Source organism: Diuraphis noxia, unplaced genomic scaffold (genome assembly GCF_037042655.1).
Source record: "Diuraphis noxia isolate RWA-SAM2 unplaced genomic scaffold, SU_Dnox_SAM2 contig0002, whole genome shotgun sequence".
In the NCBI taxonomy this organism is placed as follows: Eukaryota; Metazoa; Arthropoda; class Insecta; order Hemiptera; family Aphididae; genus Diuraphis; species Diuraphis noxia.
Genome location: NW_028301712.1, coordinates 51,193,284 through 51,214,829, shown reverse-complemented (window position 1 = coordinate 51,214,829; position 21,546 = coordinate 51,193,284). Strand labels below are relative to the sequence as shown.

Sequence of the window (21,546 nt, the reverse complement as noted above, 5' to 3'; positions counted from 1 at the left end):
TTATGTTTTAGATTTCTACAAAATATTTCATCGTGTGGTTCTATTTCATATTTAATATACTATCAGTATAAAGACCGATATGACTGCAACGGAATGTAAAACCCGTCACGTGATATTATATTTAAATGCATAAATTAAAACAACCCCCTCCCCCTTAAAACACATTCACGCATGATTTCTACGTGCCTAAATACAGCTATCAGTTTCGTTACACAAAATTTAGTTACGTCCTGCGATGTATAGAATTCTTAGAACTTATTATAATACATATTATAAATATTGTTAACTAAGAAATAGTTTCGAGTTTTTCATATAGCGTTCGAAGATTTTGACAACCCTCCTGTGCGCGCACTGGAGTAAACTGAACCCGTTTACATAAAATTATAAGAAAAGTGTATATTGTCCGTGGTAATTTGGCTAACCTAAAGTGATAATAATGATAGGCGCCTATCTAAAATACTTTGATATACAGGAAATTACTAACTACGGATATACTTTATACCTAACTAGTGTTTGATATAATATAATATTTTATTAAGACCTTGGAAGGTTAATCAAGAAAAATAATAAGTATATAATTTAGCACTCTTACATTAATTTGCATATTTTAATCATCACTTACAATATTACATGTTAACATTTAATTTAAGTTAAATCAAAATATTAAATATGTTAATGCTAAAGCCTATAGGTACCTATGTATAAAATACAAAAATTAATATTTAAATATAAACTTTGGCGGATTTTTCAAATACCATAGAAAATAAAACAATGCAAGATTATAATCACGTTTCACTCGATTATGTTGTACACGCCATTGCAACAATATAATTTTATATAATTGTAAATTTTAATAATTCTAGGCCGTTTAAATATTAACAAATAATCATTAATCTCTCGAATAGAGCTGTTTACCTACTCAGTAGGTGTTATTTTATGAAACATAATAGTATAATGCACATATTATACTGGTTTTGACTATTAAATACTTATCAACTATTATTGGACAATGTACATATTATAATATTTTCACACTGTTTGTTTTAAAAATAACATACTTACTCAAACCAACTGTTGTGTCTTGTCAAAGCAGTCTTCAATGCAGATTACGAATGAATTATATATTCAATGATTATATACGAGTACATGTACCTTTATACAGTAAACATGATGGTCAAAATCTGAATTTAATGTTCCGATTTAAGATTGAAGTTATGTAGTAATAGTTGTACAATGTTAAATGTATTTTGCTATACAGGTTTTATACATTTGTTATACCTCGATAAAAAAAAAAAAAACTGTAGATACCTACCTATCGCATATCATGTAGAGTAGGTATATTATTTATATTTATATGGATATATACATAAATCAAAGTGTCTACAAATAAATCATTTATCCTGCTCTATGAGTTATAATTTGTGATAATATCAAACGTTTACTTTTCAAGTTTGCCTAATGCTATATAAATATTTTATAGCACACATTTGTATAAATTGCACACTTGTATACAGCTGTACCTTCCTATTATGATATTTTACGCATGCCCTTATTGTTATAGCTATAGGTAGAATTATAATTACTGTAGGGTATATAATTTAATATTTTATAACAACATTTTCATACAAGAATATTATATTGTATAATCATTCATTATTCATCATAAAACTCAAGCATTACAATAATATACTACATTAATCTTTCAATAATGAAGAAACCTTAAATTTATCAACTGACAAGTGCATTAATTTTAAATTTCTTTTTATCATCATGATTCACGATAATATACATTTTTAACGATAAATAATTTTGCATCACCTACTAAGAAATGATTATGATTTATAAACATAAATACAAGAAGATTGTGACCCAATAAAAAGGATTATGTGTAATTATATATTATATTGCATTTTCCTCTCCTCTTCAAACTTTGTTCAATTGAACGTCAATGCCAAGGTCAACAAAGTTTTATCACACACATCTGCGTATGACCATTTATGTTTTGTACCGTATGCAATGAATTTGAATTTAAGAAAAAAAGATCACTAATAATAATTTACAACAATTTTATCAACGTTTTCGCATTACAATGCTTATAATACTTAATATTGGAATTAAATTATAAATTATATTATTATAGTACAGGTAAATACCTCAATTTTAGTGGGCAGTTGTCCGACTATTTAAAGCATTAGCATATAAGTATCTATACTAGGTTTGAGAAATAAATTTAATCAAAAAAGGTACATTAAATACCTTTAAAGAAATTATTGATACGATAAATTATAGGTACATAATAGAATATAAATAACAGAAAAGTGATAACATACGAATGTGAATATTGATCAATAAGTAGAACAAATGTCATGACCCAAATAACTTATCTAGTTAGTCTACAAACAAATGATATTTTTTTTATATTGTCAAATATTTAATAATTAATGTTTTTTACTTACAAGTCGTTGACTTATTAATTTTTCGTAATATTTATTGTAAAATTGTCACTTGTTTAACGAATAAAAAATTTAAATTTAATTTTAAATTAAAGTTAATTAAGCATAACCTCAAATATGGCAAACCTACAATAGTGTTTATAACGTATCATTAATGAGCTAGAATTTGTCACTGCAGTGTAATTTATGTATAAATGTATTATCAAATGTTAAAGCTTTTTTAAAATATATAGTGATTGCAAATGAGGTTCGCATTCTGTAATTCCAACAGCAGAAAATTTAAAAGAAGACATTTTTATAGGCAACAAGTTAATATAAGCCAGCTGTAACTACATAATTTATAATTTTCTAGCATAAGACTTTACAGACAAAATGCGTAAAACAATTGAAAGCGGACTCACATTGGTTGAGATTGTCCATTACACTTGACGTGATCCACATTTCTGAAACCAGAAAATAACAACTTATAAACAAACATTTATATAGTTTTAATAATTCCTGTAATTTTTTTATTTTGACTACTCAAAAATTAAGCAAATTTTTTAAATGAATATTTATCACGGTGTGTTCTAATAAGTAATAAAAATTAGAATTAACTATTTTATAACGAATACACTGAACACCATAGATCAGCATAGCATAGGCAAGGCACTTTAACTTGCGCAATACAAGGTAAGTAAGTAATCATATTATAGAGAACATAAAATTGTTGGAGAGTTAAGATTTTTTTTCTCGAAAATTTTGAATTTTTGTTTTAAATCTTCGTGTTTATAAAATATGACGTTGAAATAATTAAAATAAAAAATATTTGTTTTAAACTTACTGATTCCTATCCATTTCTCGAGGAATTTAATTTACCATTTTTCTTAAATACCTATCAATCATCGGTGGGCATTAGACACTAATTAACTGTAATTAACCGTAGATACCTATATGCAAACATTAACGACGAAACACATATGTGGTGAAGTCGACGGAAGAACTGATACTGAATTAACAATATTTCTACATTTGTAAATATGGACTTGGTTAGTTTGTTATCTTTAATAAGTTTCTTCAAACAAAACCAAAGACCTTTCGTTAAATATAAATATATACTTTTCGACTATTAGGTTATATATCCAAGCAATTCAATGATAATATTCATGTAACATTCATCAGTAGAAAAATATTCTCTTTCACTCGAGATAATAAATAATTAATTTAAATAAAAAACATTGCTAGTAAAAAAATGTATATCTGACAAAAAATAAGTTGTTGATAAAAACGCATTTATAAAAAAATTGCACCAAAATAAAAATATATTTCTCTAACCCATTTATTTTTAATCTTACCGATGTGCGTGCTAGAATCGAGACTTACAATCAACTCGATGTAAAGAAAACGAGAACAATTTAAGTGATTACTGCGATTACTATTTTGTATCGCACTCAATTGAACAATCTTATTTTTGGCACCAATACCACTGTGATGTATTATGACTTGCACAAGTACAGTGAAATTTATTTATTTTTATATTTATTGATCTTCAGTATCGGTAACTCTGACCATTAGCATTTCATAAGAGGGTTAAAATTGTTTGAGGAACATATGTATTTAGAGTGAGAATTCTTCTCTGAAAACCTCAGTGGTCACCCAAATAAGAACTAGCGACACCGGCTGAGACTTGACCTAAGAACACGTCAGTGACTGAGGTTGACCACTGAGCCATACCAAGGCCCATGGATAATGATTATATTTAACCAAAATTCTGGGTAAAGTATTCAAAAAATTTTCAAAATCGTGTAATATACTATAAATACAAAGACAGAAATTATAATATTCATAAATATTATATAAATTCCATTTAGAGGTACCTAAAATATATATACAATATACCTATATGCTATATTATATTATATTTGACGTTCGTCGCGAATGCGCATGGTTAGAAGTTTAGAACACTGGGCACACATTGTAATAATTGCACGTGTCATGTTTGATTATCCAAGTAGGATGTTAAAAACAAAAACTAAAAACCAGAAGAAGAAATATCTATAATTGCAAATTAAAACTCACAAGCAATTTTATTCGTCATTAAATACCTGTATAATATAATATATATATATATTATATAAGGTACCTATGTATATAGTTTCGCGTAACATAAAAAGCAACAAACGCCTTTTTTATAATGATTTAATGATTATATGGCACAAAATAAGTAATCTTTTATAAGATTCCTCAGATACTCTCGGTTTTCCTGGGTTCAATTATTTAAATACGCTTAGGTACACAATGATAATGGTGTTCGACTTTTAGCATAGGTAATATTATTATACAGAGTGATTAATCAAGCCGATTGCACCAATTTTATCATTTATATATCATTATGTATTTAGGAAAATTCTATATATTTTTTTAAATTACCTAGAATTATCTAGAATATTCTAGATACCGTTTAACAAATACAAGCACGTCATAGATTTTTTTTTCGAAATTTAAGGATGTAGTCATGGAAGCTTCTTTTTCAAATGATAACATTATTTTTTACTGTGAATCATTAAACAGATGTATTTTTTTGAAAATATTGTACATTAATCGAATTGCAAACGAGTATAATTTCTGAGTTTATATAATGTTGATTTACTAAAAATAATAGTCTATGATAATATGTTTAGAAAATATGGGGACTATTATGATTTGAAAATTATAATCGTCAATATTAATCTTTTAACATTTCATTATTTATAAACATTGTCCGACAAATATAATTATTACATGTAGGTACCAGACTAAAAAGTAAAATATATCAGGCACGTCTATTTTATATTCTATCCGTAACTATAGCCCCAATTATATTAGCTTACAAACCTATTATCATGGATTATTATCCTTAATACATAAAGATTAATAACTATGCACTACTCGTTTGAATTTTTATTTAGATACATAAAATAAATATTTTTTCAAAAAAGAAAATAATAATAATTGTATAATAGTCATATATAATATTATACTCAACAATTTACAATAGAGAAAAGAGTATACACGATATATTCCTTAAATAGCATGAACAATCTATCAATCTTTACATTTGAAATAATTATTTTATTAAAATAAAATGTAAATAAAACTTTATAAGTGCCTATATAGGGTTACCCACTAAAAAATTAAATAAATCAGCACTTAAATTCATTCATGAGGGTGAGAACGCTATAGGCAAATCACTCTGTACATACTGCATACGTATAAACATTCTAACATTGCCGCGGCAATGATTGAAAACGGCACGCAAGCCATAACACGACGTAGGTACGTAAAACATAATAAACTCGTGATTGATCACTTAAATGCATAATTTTATTTTTTTTATGTTCCTTGCGCGTTGTTGTTGTGTGACTTGGCGGCAAACCTATCATCATTACTCGCGATCGCTTGTCATCTCCAGAGTAATATAAACAATATGCACGTTTAAAACGAGTATAATATTAACTAACTAATAAATAGTAGGTACTTATAACCGTTTACCATAAATTATACTATCGTTAACGGACGAGTAGGCAAGAAAAAAATAAAATACGTAACATATAATTATTTTAGTCCTATTTTCGTTCGTTGTAGGGTATTACAGAATACAGATCGACGTGTACCCAAACAATCTACACTATATGAATATAATATTATGATATTTTTACAGATATTGCATACTAGGTACTTTTTAAACGAAAAAAGTGAAAAAAATTTTGTGAAAACCTCGAGGAACTCGAATTGTTTTTTCAAGTGCATTATTATGTTTTATTGTACACTGCAACAAGACTTTTATAATAAAATGTATGTAATAGATATAAACTATAGACACGTCCTAAATATATGTAAACATTATACAAACATAACCATGTGGCATCACGAGTTGGCGGTGAAACATGCAGTAGTAATTTTTTGATTCTCGAGGCCCAAGCCGGTAAAATTGATGAACAGATTTTTCAGAGGGATTTGAGCTAGGGAAAAGGTTCTCAAGGTTAACAAAATACAAAACCTCGTGCCATCACTACGAAGTTTCTCTTAATGATAACACGCACGTCACGATATATTGTATTAAACTATTTAAAAAAATTATTAATTTGTTAAGTATGTTATAAAATGACATTATTATTATTATCGCCGACAGTCGACAAAACAGATAGTTATTTATTAAGCCTTATAAAATTAAATTTTTTTTAAAGTTAAAAGTATATAAAAGAAAACATTTCATACACATTAATACATTATGGTTAAACATTGTCCATAACAACTCTTTGAAATGTTGAAAGATACTCATCAAGTTAACGTTAAATTGTTACTATAAGTAATACTCTAGCTATGATAAAATATATTGGATTAGTGGATAATATGCATTTATCATTTAATGTAATGGTTATGAAAAAGCGAAATTGTTATAAGAGTCTGAAGTCGACAGTAGTTAAAATGCCCATCGTTGCCTAGAGGGTAGATATATACATAAAAAGAAAAAATACATATAATTTATCCACAAACTAAAAATCCATCTTCTAAATTCGTTGTAATTACTAATTTGTAAGTTGCAACAATGCAACATATAACTACGCTAAGTATATATAACTTATATAATATAAGATTATTATAGAACCCGCGAACGTGCGCAGTAAATGACGTTAACACTTTTTCAGCAATCAGCGATAGTGATATTGAGCGCTTTGTAAATAATAAGCCCGTAGATAATGATCCGATCAAATTTTTTTCATGGAGGTTAAGAAAGATTTTAGGGTAGGTAATTAAATAAGTTCCTAATATTGTGGCTATATTTTATTTTACTATTACAAATCTAAAATAAAATAGATAGTATCAAAAATAAATAATGAATCATTAAGTAAGTATTTAAAAACTATACATTTAATAAAGAATATAGTTATGTTATACCTATTAATATAAAAATTCAAAAGTTTATTAATATTAATGACATAATTTCCAGTATCGAAATGTCCCAAACGTTTAATAATCGTCACGTAGCTAAAAGCTAACCTTCCTTAATATTCTTTTGTTTTTAACATTTTGCGATCATATAGAAAATCTCTAGCGTTTTCAAAAACGTAATAAAGGGAAAATAGGGAATTCCTTTTTTTCTCAGTTATGTAAAATTTACATCTGACGATTATTATGTAGTATAATGGCTTATCGTATTTTTCGTATTTTTCTAAAATGGGTACCTATACGCCCTATGGCCTATACCTATATAATTGTTGTGATCCTGCAGCTACAATATTACACTATACAATGATGGTGGGTTGTGCATTGGTGAGCCGCTGAAATTGCAATTAATTTTCTTGACGGAAATTTGCACAAAACGTTCTGATTTGTCATCTTTAAGAGGTAGTGATTCAAGTGATTGACAACATTATAGCAACTCACTATAAACTCAATCTCGATTAATTTCACCATATAATTACAATCTATTAACATAACATTTAAAAAAAATAACGATCTTATTATTGCTTAGTACCTGACAGTATACTTATTTCAGCACTTATGGCATGTCGAATCAATATAATGAGAGAAAATTAACTATACGAACCAAAGGCGTTTAGGTTTGACTGTTTTGAGCAACCATTACGAAGGGCGATCGTTTTGACACAGATTACTCATTAGTGTAATACTACGTTGTCACAAGGAATATGAGTATATTGTGTAATAACAATATGATGTGTGGTAATTTTATTATAATTCTGCGGTCTTCAGTATAACGACTAATAGAGCAAAGAAACAACTGCAGCAGTCGTTAAAAAATGTAAATAAAAAACAAATTGATGCGTTTTAAAACAAAACCAAAACAGTGCAATATCCTATGGTCGTAGATACAAAAGAACAAAATTAGAAATCGTAAACTATAGTTTATAAGTATATAATTATTATTATCAAATTGTAATATAGTGTCATATTTTATTCATGTACGTGCGGGTAATTAGTATATGAAACCTATACTTAAATATTTTCAGTGAACGGACTATATCAATAGTATATTATGCAATTATGCATACCTAATAAATAAAGACAATGGTGATAAAAATTCTATTTTTTCGTAGCTCAGATTAAATAATATACAATTGGTACTATAAATATTTACTACCAATACAATAGGTGGTCAGTAGTCGATTATTTTTTATTGACCACAAAGCGCAATCAGCAAGAGCAAAGTCCAAAATAACATTGCATAGGTAGTATTATGTTAATATTATATTCAATTGTGTTTGTCCATAACATATAATAAGTACTTACTTATAAATTACATTAATTGTTTAAAAATATTATGTTATTTGATTTTTTTGTTTTATTAATTATTAAGTATATACATACAAATATGAGCTCGTGCTTTATGTTTGGTAACCACGTAACGTAAGTGATGTTGATTTGGAAATTTCACTTTGCTGCAGCATAGTACGAGTCATACGACATACGTAATATTACTATTCAACTAATATCATAGTCCAATAAATAAAAACAATTGTACACCAATCATTTTTTGGATCTAGACAGCAGACACCCAGTAAATTGTTGTATATCATAAAAAATTTCTAAATCAAAATTCAAATACATCAAAATTTTATGTAAAATTTCTATAATCTTGTAAAATAAATATAACTTATGGATTTGAAAGTATATACTACCTATAAATATGAAATACTGCAATGCGTAATGCAAATTACAAATTACTGTAATGCAATTTCTTTTGCAGTACCTAACTCTATATAGATTTTTTATTTTATTTAAAGCAACTGTTATGTAACTACTTTTTTCAAATAATTTCTATGCAGTAACGTGTTATTTTCCAAATAATTAATATAAGTTGTGAGTATAAAATGTATGTCAAAAACTTGAGACTATGATATTTGAGATAAAATACAAATTAATAACATTTTTTTATGATTCCGAAAGTTTTAGATAATAATTAATAATATTATTGAAGAGTTCAGAAATTATAAATGTATTAATTTTATTAATGTATAAATCATTAACAATGTACCTACATCATCAATTTTACCTATAATACTATACAATTTATACAATAATTAATAGTAAACCTACAATACTTATTAGTCGTTATGGCCTAATTTTATAATTCATTTTTAAATTAGTAATTTTATTTGTAACGCCCTAATTTTTGAAAGAAAAAGTAACTAATGCGATAAAATTAATGTAGGGTAATGTGAATATAGCTTAATAAAAATATTTAATGTAACGAGTAACGTAATGTTATTACTTATCAAAATTAATTTACCCAACACTGTTATAGCTTATACGTTACCTAACTTAAATTATAATGTCTGGAATCTAGTTTATACTTAAAAGACTAAAGTAATTGTATTTCTTTCAGATATATCATGTCTTCGTTAAATCAAATAACTAATAGTTTGTTAATGTAGACTATATATAAGGACATCTGGTTAAGAATCTTAAGTAAGAATTTTTAATTTATGGTTACCTACTTTTATTCTTAATGTAAGCTAATGAAAAGTAATATAGTATTTTTAATACGTTATACTGATTTTAATGTTTTCGTATAGTATTTGTAATGTAATAATATACATATTTTCTTATTTTCTTCAATGAGAGAGAACAAATAATAAATATTTATGTTCTATTACTATTATTAGTGTTTATAACGTATTATTTATTACCTAGCGTTATATTATACACTTATATGTACGAGTATGACAATATGTGTGCTGAAATCAAATATCAATAGTTAATAACACTATTAACACTAATCATTGCTGTAATTGAAACCAAATTATGTACAATTTTCTAATGAATTCGATATTCCTAATCCTCATAAAATAAAAATAAGATTAAAAGGGATTTATATCTAAAGAAGTAATTAAATTGAAACTTAATAACTTCTATAATAATTATTTATTTCATTTTAAAATTTAAAATTATTAAAATATAAATATGTTGTGCTTAAAGTTTATTTATTGTAAGCTTATTATATTTTTAAGAGTTTACAATATTTTGAAATTCGATACTTAAAAATTTGTCAATGTTGTCAGTATAAAGTCAGTGTAAACTATTAAGTGTCATTTTTTCTATTTAGATATCATGTGCTAGTACTACCTACCTAATTTATAAAAACCGTGATACCTAATAATATTTGATTATTTTTATTATTATTAACTTATAGCAGGTGTAAAATAACTTTTATACATTTCGTTTAAAATTTAAGGAATCTTAAACATTTTAATTGTGTAACCTAATAAATACCTATTGTCTTATAATATCGTTATGAGATTTATCTAATTAGGTATCCACCATAATATTGAATGTCTGAGTCACACAATTAATATCTATATATATACACTATATACATTCGGTACACATCCGGTTAATTATACGATATAATTAATATGTATCGTGATTTTAATTTATCACTTATAGGTTATTAGTGGCGTTTTACAGTATACGTTAATACATATATAAAAAATTATTCGTGATGAAGTCAAGCATTTGCAATAATTGACATAACATCAATTATACTATTTGAAGAAGTATCAATAGACACACCCCAAATCATCCTGTCTTTGTAAATTTCGTATATTATAGACACATTATAAGTAACATAAATATAAAAATTCACCACATATGCCGGACATTATAGGGCTTAGCACATTGCATATCCACATGTGTTGTTTTCATATCTTACACACGTGTGACAGAAAATCTTCGTTCACCAGTTTCAATAGTGTGTGTTGTCAGTTTTGATATTTGACCAAATATAAAATAATTTAAAGGTTATATTATTATATAAGGCCCCACATAGGCTTGTATTGACATAATTATTTTTAAGTAAGTTATAACTTTTTTGAAACTGTACATTTTAGAATTATTATGACTGCATTTCCTTATTTACGTATCCGGGATCATTGAAACTATTGTACTTCCTAATTATTGCATAGGCACCCGCATAAATTTATCTAGGGTGAGGAGGCAAATGTGTTTACTGTTTACACATAGATAGAAAATAATATATTTTGTTAACTTGGCTTGACAGGATTTTTTATAATGGTGATCTTTTTTTTGTTTAACGCACTCATTACAATTTTTTATAGGTATAGTTATTATTTGAACCTATATTCAATTTAAGAAAATGTCAGGGTGAGAAAATTGCCACGCTCTTCCTCCCAATCCAAGTGCCATTAATTTTTTGGTAATTTTATAAAAATTTTAAATATTCTTATTTAAAAATATATATATCATAATACGGTTTGCTCCAAAATAAGACTACCGTTTAAATAATTGTGATGAAAAATTATAACCTAAATATGAAACAACTAGGGATAGTACTAATAATGAGTTAAATAAAAATGATGAAAATTATATACAGTTAGGCACGAAAATAATTTAATAATATGTCATATAGAATATGGTACATCACGACTTGAATCAAGAATTGTTAAGTATTGTAAATAATACATAGGTTTTGTATTCATATACTTAGTATGTATGTATATTTTATATTATATAATTTTAGAAGTTATTGATTTATTTAATACAATCATAGACAAAATGATAGTTTTAAAAACAGAACTTTTGTGTTTGTTTATTTAAAAGAAACAAATATTTTATAACATTTTAAGTAAGTAGGTACGTACATATTATAGTGACATTTTTGATTAACATTGTATTTTGTAAATCGTCGTGATTATTATTATTTTTTTTTTTTTTCAGTAAATTATAAAACAAAAAATTTGGGTTAACAGCTTAACATGTACTATAAAAAAATGTATAAAAAAATCATCATGAATATGCAAAAAAATAGATGAACATGATTACACTAAATTATTAATTCTAAAAATTCAAAAATAAAAAGGATTATAACGAGTGTTCTGCTTTATAATAATCTCTTATAAAAACCATTTAATAAATGTTTGTATTACCTATATGTAATTTTTTGTGTCAATTTTATTATTTTCCCAAGTAATATAAATGTTTTTAACTAAAATACGCGTATAGGCACTTACACGTGTCAATGACCTGAAAAATCAAGAAACACGTTGTGTTAATTCATATACTTTACACATCATTAATGTCACTGAAATTTATTTTTTGGACATGTTTTCAAAAAAAAAAAAAATATGTAGGTATATATATAATATATAATAAAAAAAATGAAATCTTTACTACAGGTTGGCGTATTATATAAATTGTACGTTGTCTTAAAAACGAATTAAAAATTTAATGAGTTTACTATACTAATAAATAATAATCATAATAAAACAATACATGATAAATCAACGTCACAACAGAATTCGTAATATACGCCTTATAAATGTAATGTTATTTTCATACCCTAGGTCGTCCAGAAGTCAATTATTATTATGAAACACGGAAGATGATTCTTTCAAATTAAAAAAAAAATTAATTCGAATTTAAACGTACTTGCTTCATCTGCAGTATATAGATTATAGATTAAAATTGGAATGGTGCAGAAACGATTAGCGTGGCGACCCCTGTGGTGCAGGTTGCACAAAAAGTGATTCCAGATCATAAGGAAACCCGATGACTACGGAAAACCTTTTTTTTTTATTAACAAAATATCATTTACAATCTGTACTTAATACAATACATTAAGTAAATATGTTTACAATTATAAAAGTGACTTTGGATACATGAGAAGGGAAGCTATCCAGTGATAGGACCCTTTTGAGTTAAGACGTTTAGGACATGGAGTGGTGTTTCAGTTTAGGAGGTCGCGACACCAAACGGAAAACCTGTATTTAAACTTTGAAACTTTGCAAGATACCTAAAATAAATATTAAAAATGTCACGCATATAAATTTTATATTCTGATATTCAAATTAATTCAAGTTTATTAATTAATGAAATTAAAATATCAAGTGAACAATTTTGACTGAAAGATTGTATGTAATATATTATTATATATATATATATATATAATTAGTTATTAGTTATTAGTGTTATTACATTAATACAGACGATTTTATACAATATTTAAATACTTCCATGGTTCGTATAATGTATTATAGCCTATAGGTTGTACTATATATAGCCTATAATTTACCGTTAATCATTTGTTTGATTATAAATGCAACTATAATTATTGTGCATCGACATTTTGTAACTGAAGCACATGGTATTAATATTATTGGCTTATGATAAAACGCAACACTTCTCTAGTTGATGATCAATAAAATATCTTAAATTATAATATAAACTATTACAGAATAGATATCTATTTGACACTAAAAAAGGGGAGAGCGTTAGATTCATTGAAATGCAACACTATCACTGTCATCGTGTTTTAGTAAATTACATCACACACCATAGTGACGGTTATTTGTCAAGTTTCCGGTTTTACAATCTAGTATCAAATCGTAATTCGCTTGATGAAAATCAATCACTATGTATATTGTATATCTATTGTTCGTCACAAATGTGCAGTATGGCAAAATAATATATCGCAGAGGATTTATGAAATGCATTTAATAAAAATTAATTACGTAATTATTATAAGCGATTTATTGTTCAAATGTAACACCAAAATTGTTTTACAGCCATAATACCATATGCGCCAGCTTTAAAATTAACCGTAAAATGTTTTTTGCACTATTATATTATACGATGTTTCGTAGAGATACAATTATTAATTATTAATATTTATCTATTATTCCAATTATTACCTACTAAATATTTCTAAGCATTGATGTCAGGTATTTTATTAGACAGTACCTAAATATCGCATACAAGAAAATTAGTAACACTAATACGATTAATATAAATCATACATTTAGTTACATGATGAATTAGTATATTTATTATTTATCATCAATCATGACTCATGACGAATATTAAAAGATGAATATTATAATTATTAATTTTTAATTTTTTTTTTTTATAGATTCGATCCATTAAAAAGATTAACTCGTTTTAGGTTTTTATTGTATAATTTTATAAAAAAATTTAACATTATATAATGTATCATACTTCGGGGGTTCAATAAGACTTTTTATATCTTACAATGATCACTAAGAGGTTATCTTTATGATTAAATTTGCATATTATCAGTTTTGTTTGAAATACGGTGCAAATGAAAATGTCGAATGAATGAACCATAAAAATATGTAACCTAATAATAACTGTAGTTTTATAACCAGAAAGATACAGCTGTGGCTCCCTCATCGCTATTCAACGTCTTTTGTGTATTGAGATTTTTTATGAACAAAAATTTAAAAAAAAACCTGCTAATGAAGGTTAGAGTTAAAATGTGAGGAGTTGGTTCGAAACCGATAAAAGAGCCATTGAAGAAATGAGTGACCATAGAACTCGACTAGAAAAGATCATACCAAATATACGATATACCGACAAAAACATTCAGGCAAGTTTTCCGATAAATCAATAATAAATGAAATAACGGCAGTTTTGTGGATAGGTATACGCAAATTCATCGATTCGAACAAAAACCAGCGGAGGGGAAAATGCAATAATAAATTGCTCTTCGGGGTTAGGTGGCTGGGGTGGGCTGAGTGCAATGGGAATGTGCTAGGTATATAGTTACCTACTAACCTGCCGTGCGCCTTGTCGCTCTTGTTCAACGACAGCCTGGACAGTATGGGTATGTGCCTATGCAGGGTGCCGAATATGCCACCAGTCGTGCTGGCGGAGGCCGCCGAACCGCCGGGCAGCACGGTGCCGTTAGGATCCGTTGGTTCCGGCGGCTCGTCCGTGACGGCTAGCTTGACCGCCACCGCGGTGGTCGGCGTCATCGTCGAGCTGATCAGCTGTTCCCATGGCGTCGACATCCGGCAACCGGTGGCCGACCGTGGCCACGCGCATTTACCGCGGTCCCGGTGCGGCGGGTCCGCCTCCACGCGCGATTCACACTGCACGCGGCGGTCGGGGAGCGCTCGCGCACACGCACAAACTGGCACGCACGCACGTGAACGCACTACACGTTGGTACTTAGACGGCGAACTGTGCAGTAATAAAAATAATTATAATTATTGTTGTTATTATTATTGTTGTTGTATATTATTGCAGCCGCGACACCGCACTACGACACGACGTATTCTTCCGGCCGCTCATCGCAACAAAATTAATAATAATTCGTGAAGCGACAATAATAAAAAATAAACGGTTTCTTTTTATTATTATTACTATTTTTGTTTGACGTCGCGAAATTCTAAAACATCACGACCGTGTGTGTATGTGTGGTGTGTACACGCGACGTGACGAACGGATTAACAAGACCGTCGACCCGAGATTAACGTGCACTAATAACGCGCGGCGACGGATTCGCGCAGCAGCCGACGGCCAACATCGGCGGCGGCGGCGGCCCCCGTACATGCATGTGCGTGCGGGAGTGTGCGCGCGCCCGTCTGGCTGGAAGTGGTCAGGGGGGAAACAGAGCCAGCCCCGCTCGGACGAAATATATTATTATTATTATTATTATTATATTGTACAGTAAGTACTAGATAAGAGTATATATTATATATCATTTGTACGTGTTACAACGAATACTGTTATGACATGTACAAAATAAATTATTGTGTTTTATTATGTTTTATTTTGTATTGGTTTGGTAACCGATACGTGTTAGTGTGTTACCATTTGTAGACGAGCCAGGTGGACTGTTTAATCGAACTCTGGGAGGGCTTAATTATTTTTAAACTAAATTTCACATTGAATAGGCAAACAAATTTGCGTCATCATAAATCAAGTGGTATATATGAAACGTAATCGAGATGAGGGAGTGGGTAAATTTTTATCATTTTTTTTTATTGCCCTTTGGGAAATAGAATATAATATACGCCAAGTATATCAATAATGTATATAAGATTACAGTGGTAGTCAAATGGGGGGGGGGGGGGTTAGATGGATCTCATGGCCTTTTTTTCAATGTTTAAGATCTGATAACCCTGAATTATATTTTTAATTATCAAATAGCGTATGTTAAAAAAATCAGCCATATCCCTCCCCCCATGATAAAATCATTTGAATAACACTATAAGATTCAAATTTAATAGAATAATGTTTTTTGCTATAATAGAGTAATCGTCAACTGAAAATTAAAAAGGCATAAATTTATAAAAACAAATCAATAATATTTTTTTTTTCAAAAATGTTGTGTGAATTTTGTAACAACATATAATAACTTCAAATCGTATACACAAATATTTACAACACGTGTAACATGAATGATATGTATAAATGTACCGAGAAAATGAACTAAAAAATTGTAAAAAATAAATATAGGTGCGTTTGTCTCGTATATTATACAGATTATTACCTATACGTGAATAACCGCAATATTGCAGTTCCAAACAAATACTGCGTATAATATTGGCACGAGGTACCGGGAAATAGTTTTCCGTGAAAACGCGACAAATATAACATTATAATATCCATTGCTTTGCTCATATTAGTCATTTATAAATGGTCTATTATAAGTATTATAAGAATTTATAACCATATTGAATGTGCACATGTCAATGCTCCGAGCATAATACATACGTGTATGTGAGTGTGTGCGCGCGTGCGCGCGTGTGTGTGAGTGCCAAGAGACGCCTCCACCTAACCCGGTATAGGTGTGTATCGCATTATTATAACTTTATATTACGTCTATTCAGCCAAATTTAGTGACGAACCAAACGGAAGCCGCTGCAGAAAATCCCAAAGCTTGTCAAAGGTTCTTTGCAAAGAATCGCACGCAATTTAATTGTAATAATAGCTTAATATTTTACCTGAGACGTTTCGGTTAAAAGTTGGGTAATATCTATATTATTATTATCGTCATAATATGAACTACGACCGTTATCGTTCGTCACTAGTATTTTATACTCTGTGTTCTCGTGGATTATTCGTAAGACATATTGTACCTAGTTTAAATTTTTTATATCAAATACATAATTATGGATACTCACTATAAATCACTCATCATTTATCCCAATATTATACTCTTAAGTATAGATCTGATTTTTTTTTTTTTTTAATAATAAAACTTCCTAGCCACATCTAATGATATAATGAACATAATTTTTTGGCTATTTTAAAATGATAGTTAAATATAAATAAAAAATATTAGTAATTGAACAAATGTAACAGATAAACAGATGAGTGAACTAAGTATAAGGTAATTACATGATTACAATAACTAATGCAAAATTATATACCTAAAACATAACCGTATATAGATATAGACTGGAGGTTGAGTTTAACTAACTGAATAATATGATAACATGCATAGTATACAATGTATGGATGCAAACCTATACAAACCTATAATGTAGTCTTCAACCGATTGTTTTAGTTATTTCGAAACACGTTATCGCAACAATCGTAACTACCACTTTACATCGTGCTGCACCGTTTATGGTCATTTTGAGGGATGTAGAAATGATTCGGATAAATACGCATGATAAAGCAATATAATACTATACACATCATTATAGTTATAACGTATTACTATATTATTATATGTATTATTAAGTTATCGATAAGTGCGTTGATGGTTCAAAAATTATGAATAAATACTGCGGAGAGAAAAATATTATTTTCCTAGGATAATCCTTCCTGTCCTTTTTAGGATAGGGTCGACGACCGATGACGGGAATCGTAATCTGTTTTACCAATATTATCGAAGTTTTGAAAAGTTAACGAGTTGGTAATGTTTTTTTCTATGAATACTTAAATTTTTAACATTATTCGATAAAATTTTGACAAGGAAATCGTAATGGTAAAATTTTTGTTGGATAAAAAATTAAAAACACATTGTTCGATATCATATTTTCCTGGTTTTCATCAATAAAAACATTGTATAATAAAATCACACACAGTCTAAAGTCGATAATATCTTTTATTTTATAATATTATATTCGTTAACATGACATTTTTTGATTTTTTAAATTCTTAACGTAATTAATAATAATGATAATAATTAATTTCGTAAAAGGGGGTGGTAATGTAGTATATAGGAGGATGATGAGGATGGTAACTTCTATTGCCAAAATAGTTGAAACGGCACCGATTGTTATATTTATTCATATAATATGTATATAGGTATTAATTGTAGCTAGGTATACAGTCGAGTCTCAAAAACTCGAATTTTTGTTCTTATCCCTTAAAGTGTTCTTAATCTTTAAACGCTTAAAGAGGAATATAATTCGAAAAATACAGAAGTCGAATTTAGTTTTATTCACCTTGAGCTCTCAATTGTCGAGACTCAACTATACAGCTGGTGTACCACGGAGATCTGATATTCTGACAAATGAAATAACTTTTGTTCTAATCAATATTTAAAAAAAATTGTTTTAAATATAATACATAGACACTTGTGCTACATTTATTTTTTAATAATGAAAATAAAAAACTTAAATATTGGTTAAAAAAATTTCCGAAACATTCAATAGAGCCAATTAGTAAATACTATTTTGAGAAAAATGTTTATGGTAAAAAATGTATTTAAGTCAAATGACTAATTTTTTACAATTTTTTCAAATATTAATGTTCTGGTTAAGTAAATTACGATTTAGTTTAAGTTAGAAACATTATAATTTCAAAAATATAAATTTACCTAGGTGCATATGGTATTTAAAAATGTTTATATAAAATATTTAAAAAAAAATTTGTTTTTTTAAATCATAATGTTTCTAACGTAAACTAGATCGTAATTTACTTTTAACGAGAATATTAATATTTAAAAAATTATAAAAAATCAACCATTTGACTTAAATACATTTTTACCATATGAATTTTTCTCAAAATAAGATTTACAAATTGGCTATATCGAATGTTTCGGAAATTTTCCTTATGAATTTTTAAGTTTTTTATTTTTAGTATTACAAAATAAAAAATGTATACCAAAAATGGGTCTATGCATTGTATTCAAAAAAAATTTTTTTTAATATTGATTAGAACAAAAGTTATTTCATTTGTTAGAATGACAAATTTCCGTGGGACACCATGTATAATGTATATAGATTATATAAGTGGATGTAGATCGCTGTCTGCTGATAATAATAAATAGGTAAGTATACTAGTATACATAATTTTAATTCGTATTGTATATTTGTACAATAGTACATTTGTTCGAGTATCACATAATACTATAAGCACGGGTAGTTTTGTGGTTAATACTTGATAAATTAATTTCCTGTTCAACTCTCACCGATACGAACCTGTTGAAACGCTTTATATTGTTTTGATCCTTTTGACCACGGCTGTTCGGTGGACCATCAACAAACGTAAAAAGTTTGTGAATTACGTAAACTGGTATATTTAAATAAAACCGATAGACGTTAGTATAAATTGGAACTAAGCCATGCAAATTTACGTTCACTGTTAATATATAAATATAATATTTCCACATAGAGTTTATAGTTATTTGGTGTACAAAGGGTGAAATTATTATGAACCTAAAAAAACGATATTTTTGGATTATGATAATTATCACGTTGATATTTTTAAATTTTTACTATTACTATCATGAGATGTATTAATTTTTTCGTCATGTTTGTAATTATTGATGATACATTATTTTATTATTATATTATTATTGTATTACACATTATATATTTTAATATGGTATAGTTAATATGGTACAATGTTATTATTTAATATAATCAATGACAATATAATGTAGCAATAGGTATTGTTGTATACTTTGTATCTTTTAGAATGGGTACCTCTTGTACGAATAATTTTTCAATAGTGGTTTATGGCAGTAAATTATTAAATCTAGTTGGTATTTAGAAGGTCAAGAGTAAAAATACTTAGCACTTTTCAAAAAAAGTAATCTAAAAATAGAAATTAGAAAAATACAGGAGTTTTCAATTTTTAAGCGAACCCAGTTTTTGACATAATAGCTTGTTTTTTTTATCGTAACTCAAAAATGAATAAATATATAGCCTTTAAATTCCCATCAAATATTTGTATTAGCATTTACTAAAATTAATAACTAATATTCAAAATATTTTGTGCTATTTAACTGATGTTTACAATTTTTAAATTTTTTTTTAGTTTTTATCATTTTATATAGTTATGGTAAAATTTTTCTTTAAAAACCCTAAAAAATGTAATACAATAGATTTTTTGTTTCTGATAACAAAAAAAAGGTAATTAAAATTATACTATAGGTATTATAATATACCTATGCGTATAACAGATAAAATTTGAAATATAATTAATAAAAGTTATAACAATTTGCAAAAATAGTTAATTTAATCACATATTTTATTTGATCTTAAAAAGTACAAAATATGTTTATTTAAGTTTAAAATCGTACTTTGCATTTTTGTTGCACATTTCAATACAATTTCTTATTTAGGATTTTTCAAAAACTGGAAAAATTATTGATAGTTCATAAATTATAATTTAATTTAACATATAATTCTGATTTTAGATACTGAGCGGAGCGATGAATGCATTGATTTTACCATGATGTGTGTTTTCTTTTTGTGTGTCTGTCATCACGTTTTAGGGCAGTAAAAGTGCTTCGATTTTTGACTTCAGAACCTCGTTCGATCAGAAAGTGAATCTAGTTGGTACTTTGGGGGGGGGGGGGGTCAAAAGTGAAAATTCTTAATACTTTTCTAAATAATCGAGAAATACAAACTAAAAATTAAGAGAAAAACGGGAAATTTTACGCACACTCATTTTTCGACAAAATCGATTTTGGTTTTTGATGTAATTTTAAAACAAATTAACATAGATACATGAAATTTTTACCCAATGTTTATATAAGTATATTCTATCTATCATGCAATTTTCAAAAATTTTCGACTTAAGTTGAACTATTCATAAGCATTTGAAATTTTCGATCATTATTTGTTTTTTTTAAATTAATATTGATAAAAATTAATTTTTGGGTAGAAAATCTTGAAAATTTAATACAAGGCTTCTAACAAATTATAACAATAGCAGTTAAAAAATATTAAAAATACGTAGGCACGATTTTTTTTTATAAGCATTTAAAGTTCAAATTTTGACTAAATACGTAAAAATTACGGCAATGTTCAAATTATCTTAGATAGAAATTCATAAAAGTTGCTCTTTTTAATTCTAAGATTTGAAAATTTAATACAAGGCT

The 21,546-nt window shown here is 27.4% G+C and overlaps 1 protein-coding gene across 4 annotated transcripts in view; it reads right to left on the bottom strand.

Moving 5' to 3' along the window:
* LOC107168734 (G protein-activated inward rectifier potassium channel 3-like) overlaps window positions 1–15,743 on the bottom strand; it is a 35,380-nt gene extending 19,637 nt beyond the window's left edge. Inside the window, exons 1-2 of one of the 4 annotated variants that reach the window (XM_015518237.2) lie at window positions 15,027–15,743; window positions 2,855–2,896 (exon numbers count right to left, since the gene is read on the bottom strand). In XM_015518237.2, coding sequence (XP_015373723.1) covers window positions 2,855–2,896; window positions 15,027–15,262 — 278 coding nt within the window. In that variant the 5' untranslated portion in view covers window positions 15,263–15,743. Of the gene's footprint in view, window positions 1–2,854; window positions 2,897–3,276; window positions 3,428–15,018 lie in introns of those variants that run through there. The other 3 variants (XM_015518240.2, XM_015518239.2, XM_015518238.2) reach the window with 3 other exon arrangements.
* Window positions 15,744–21,546: the final 5,803 nt, after the last annotated feature.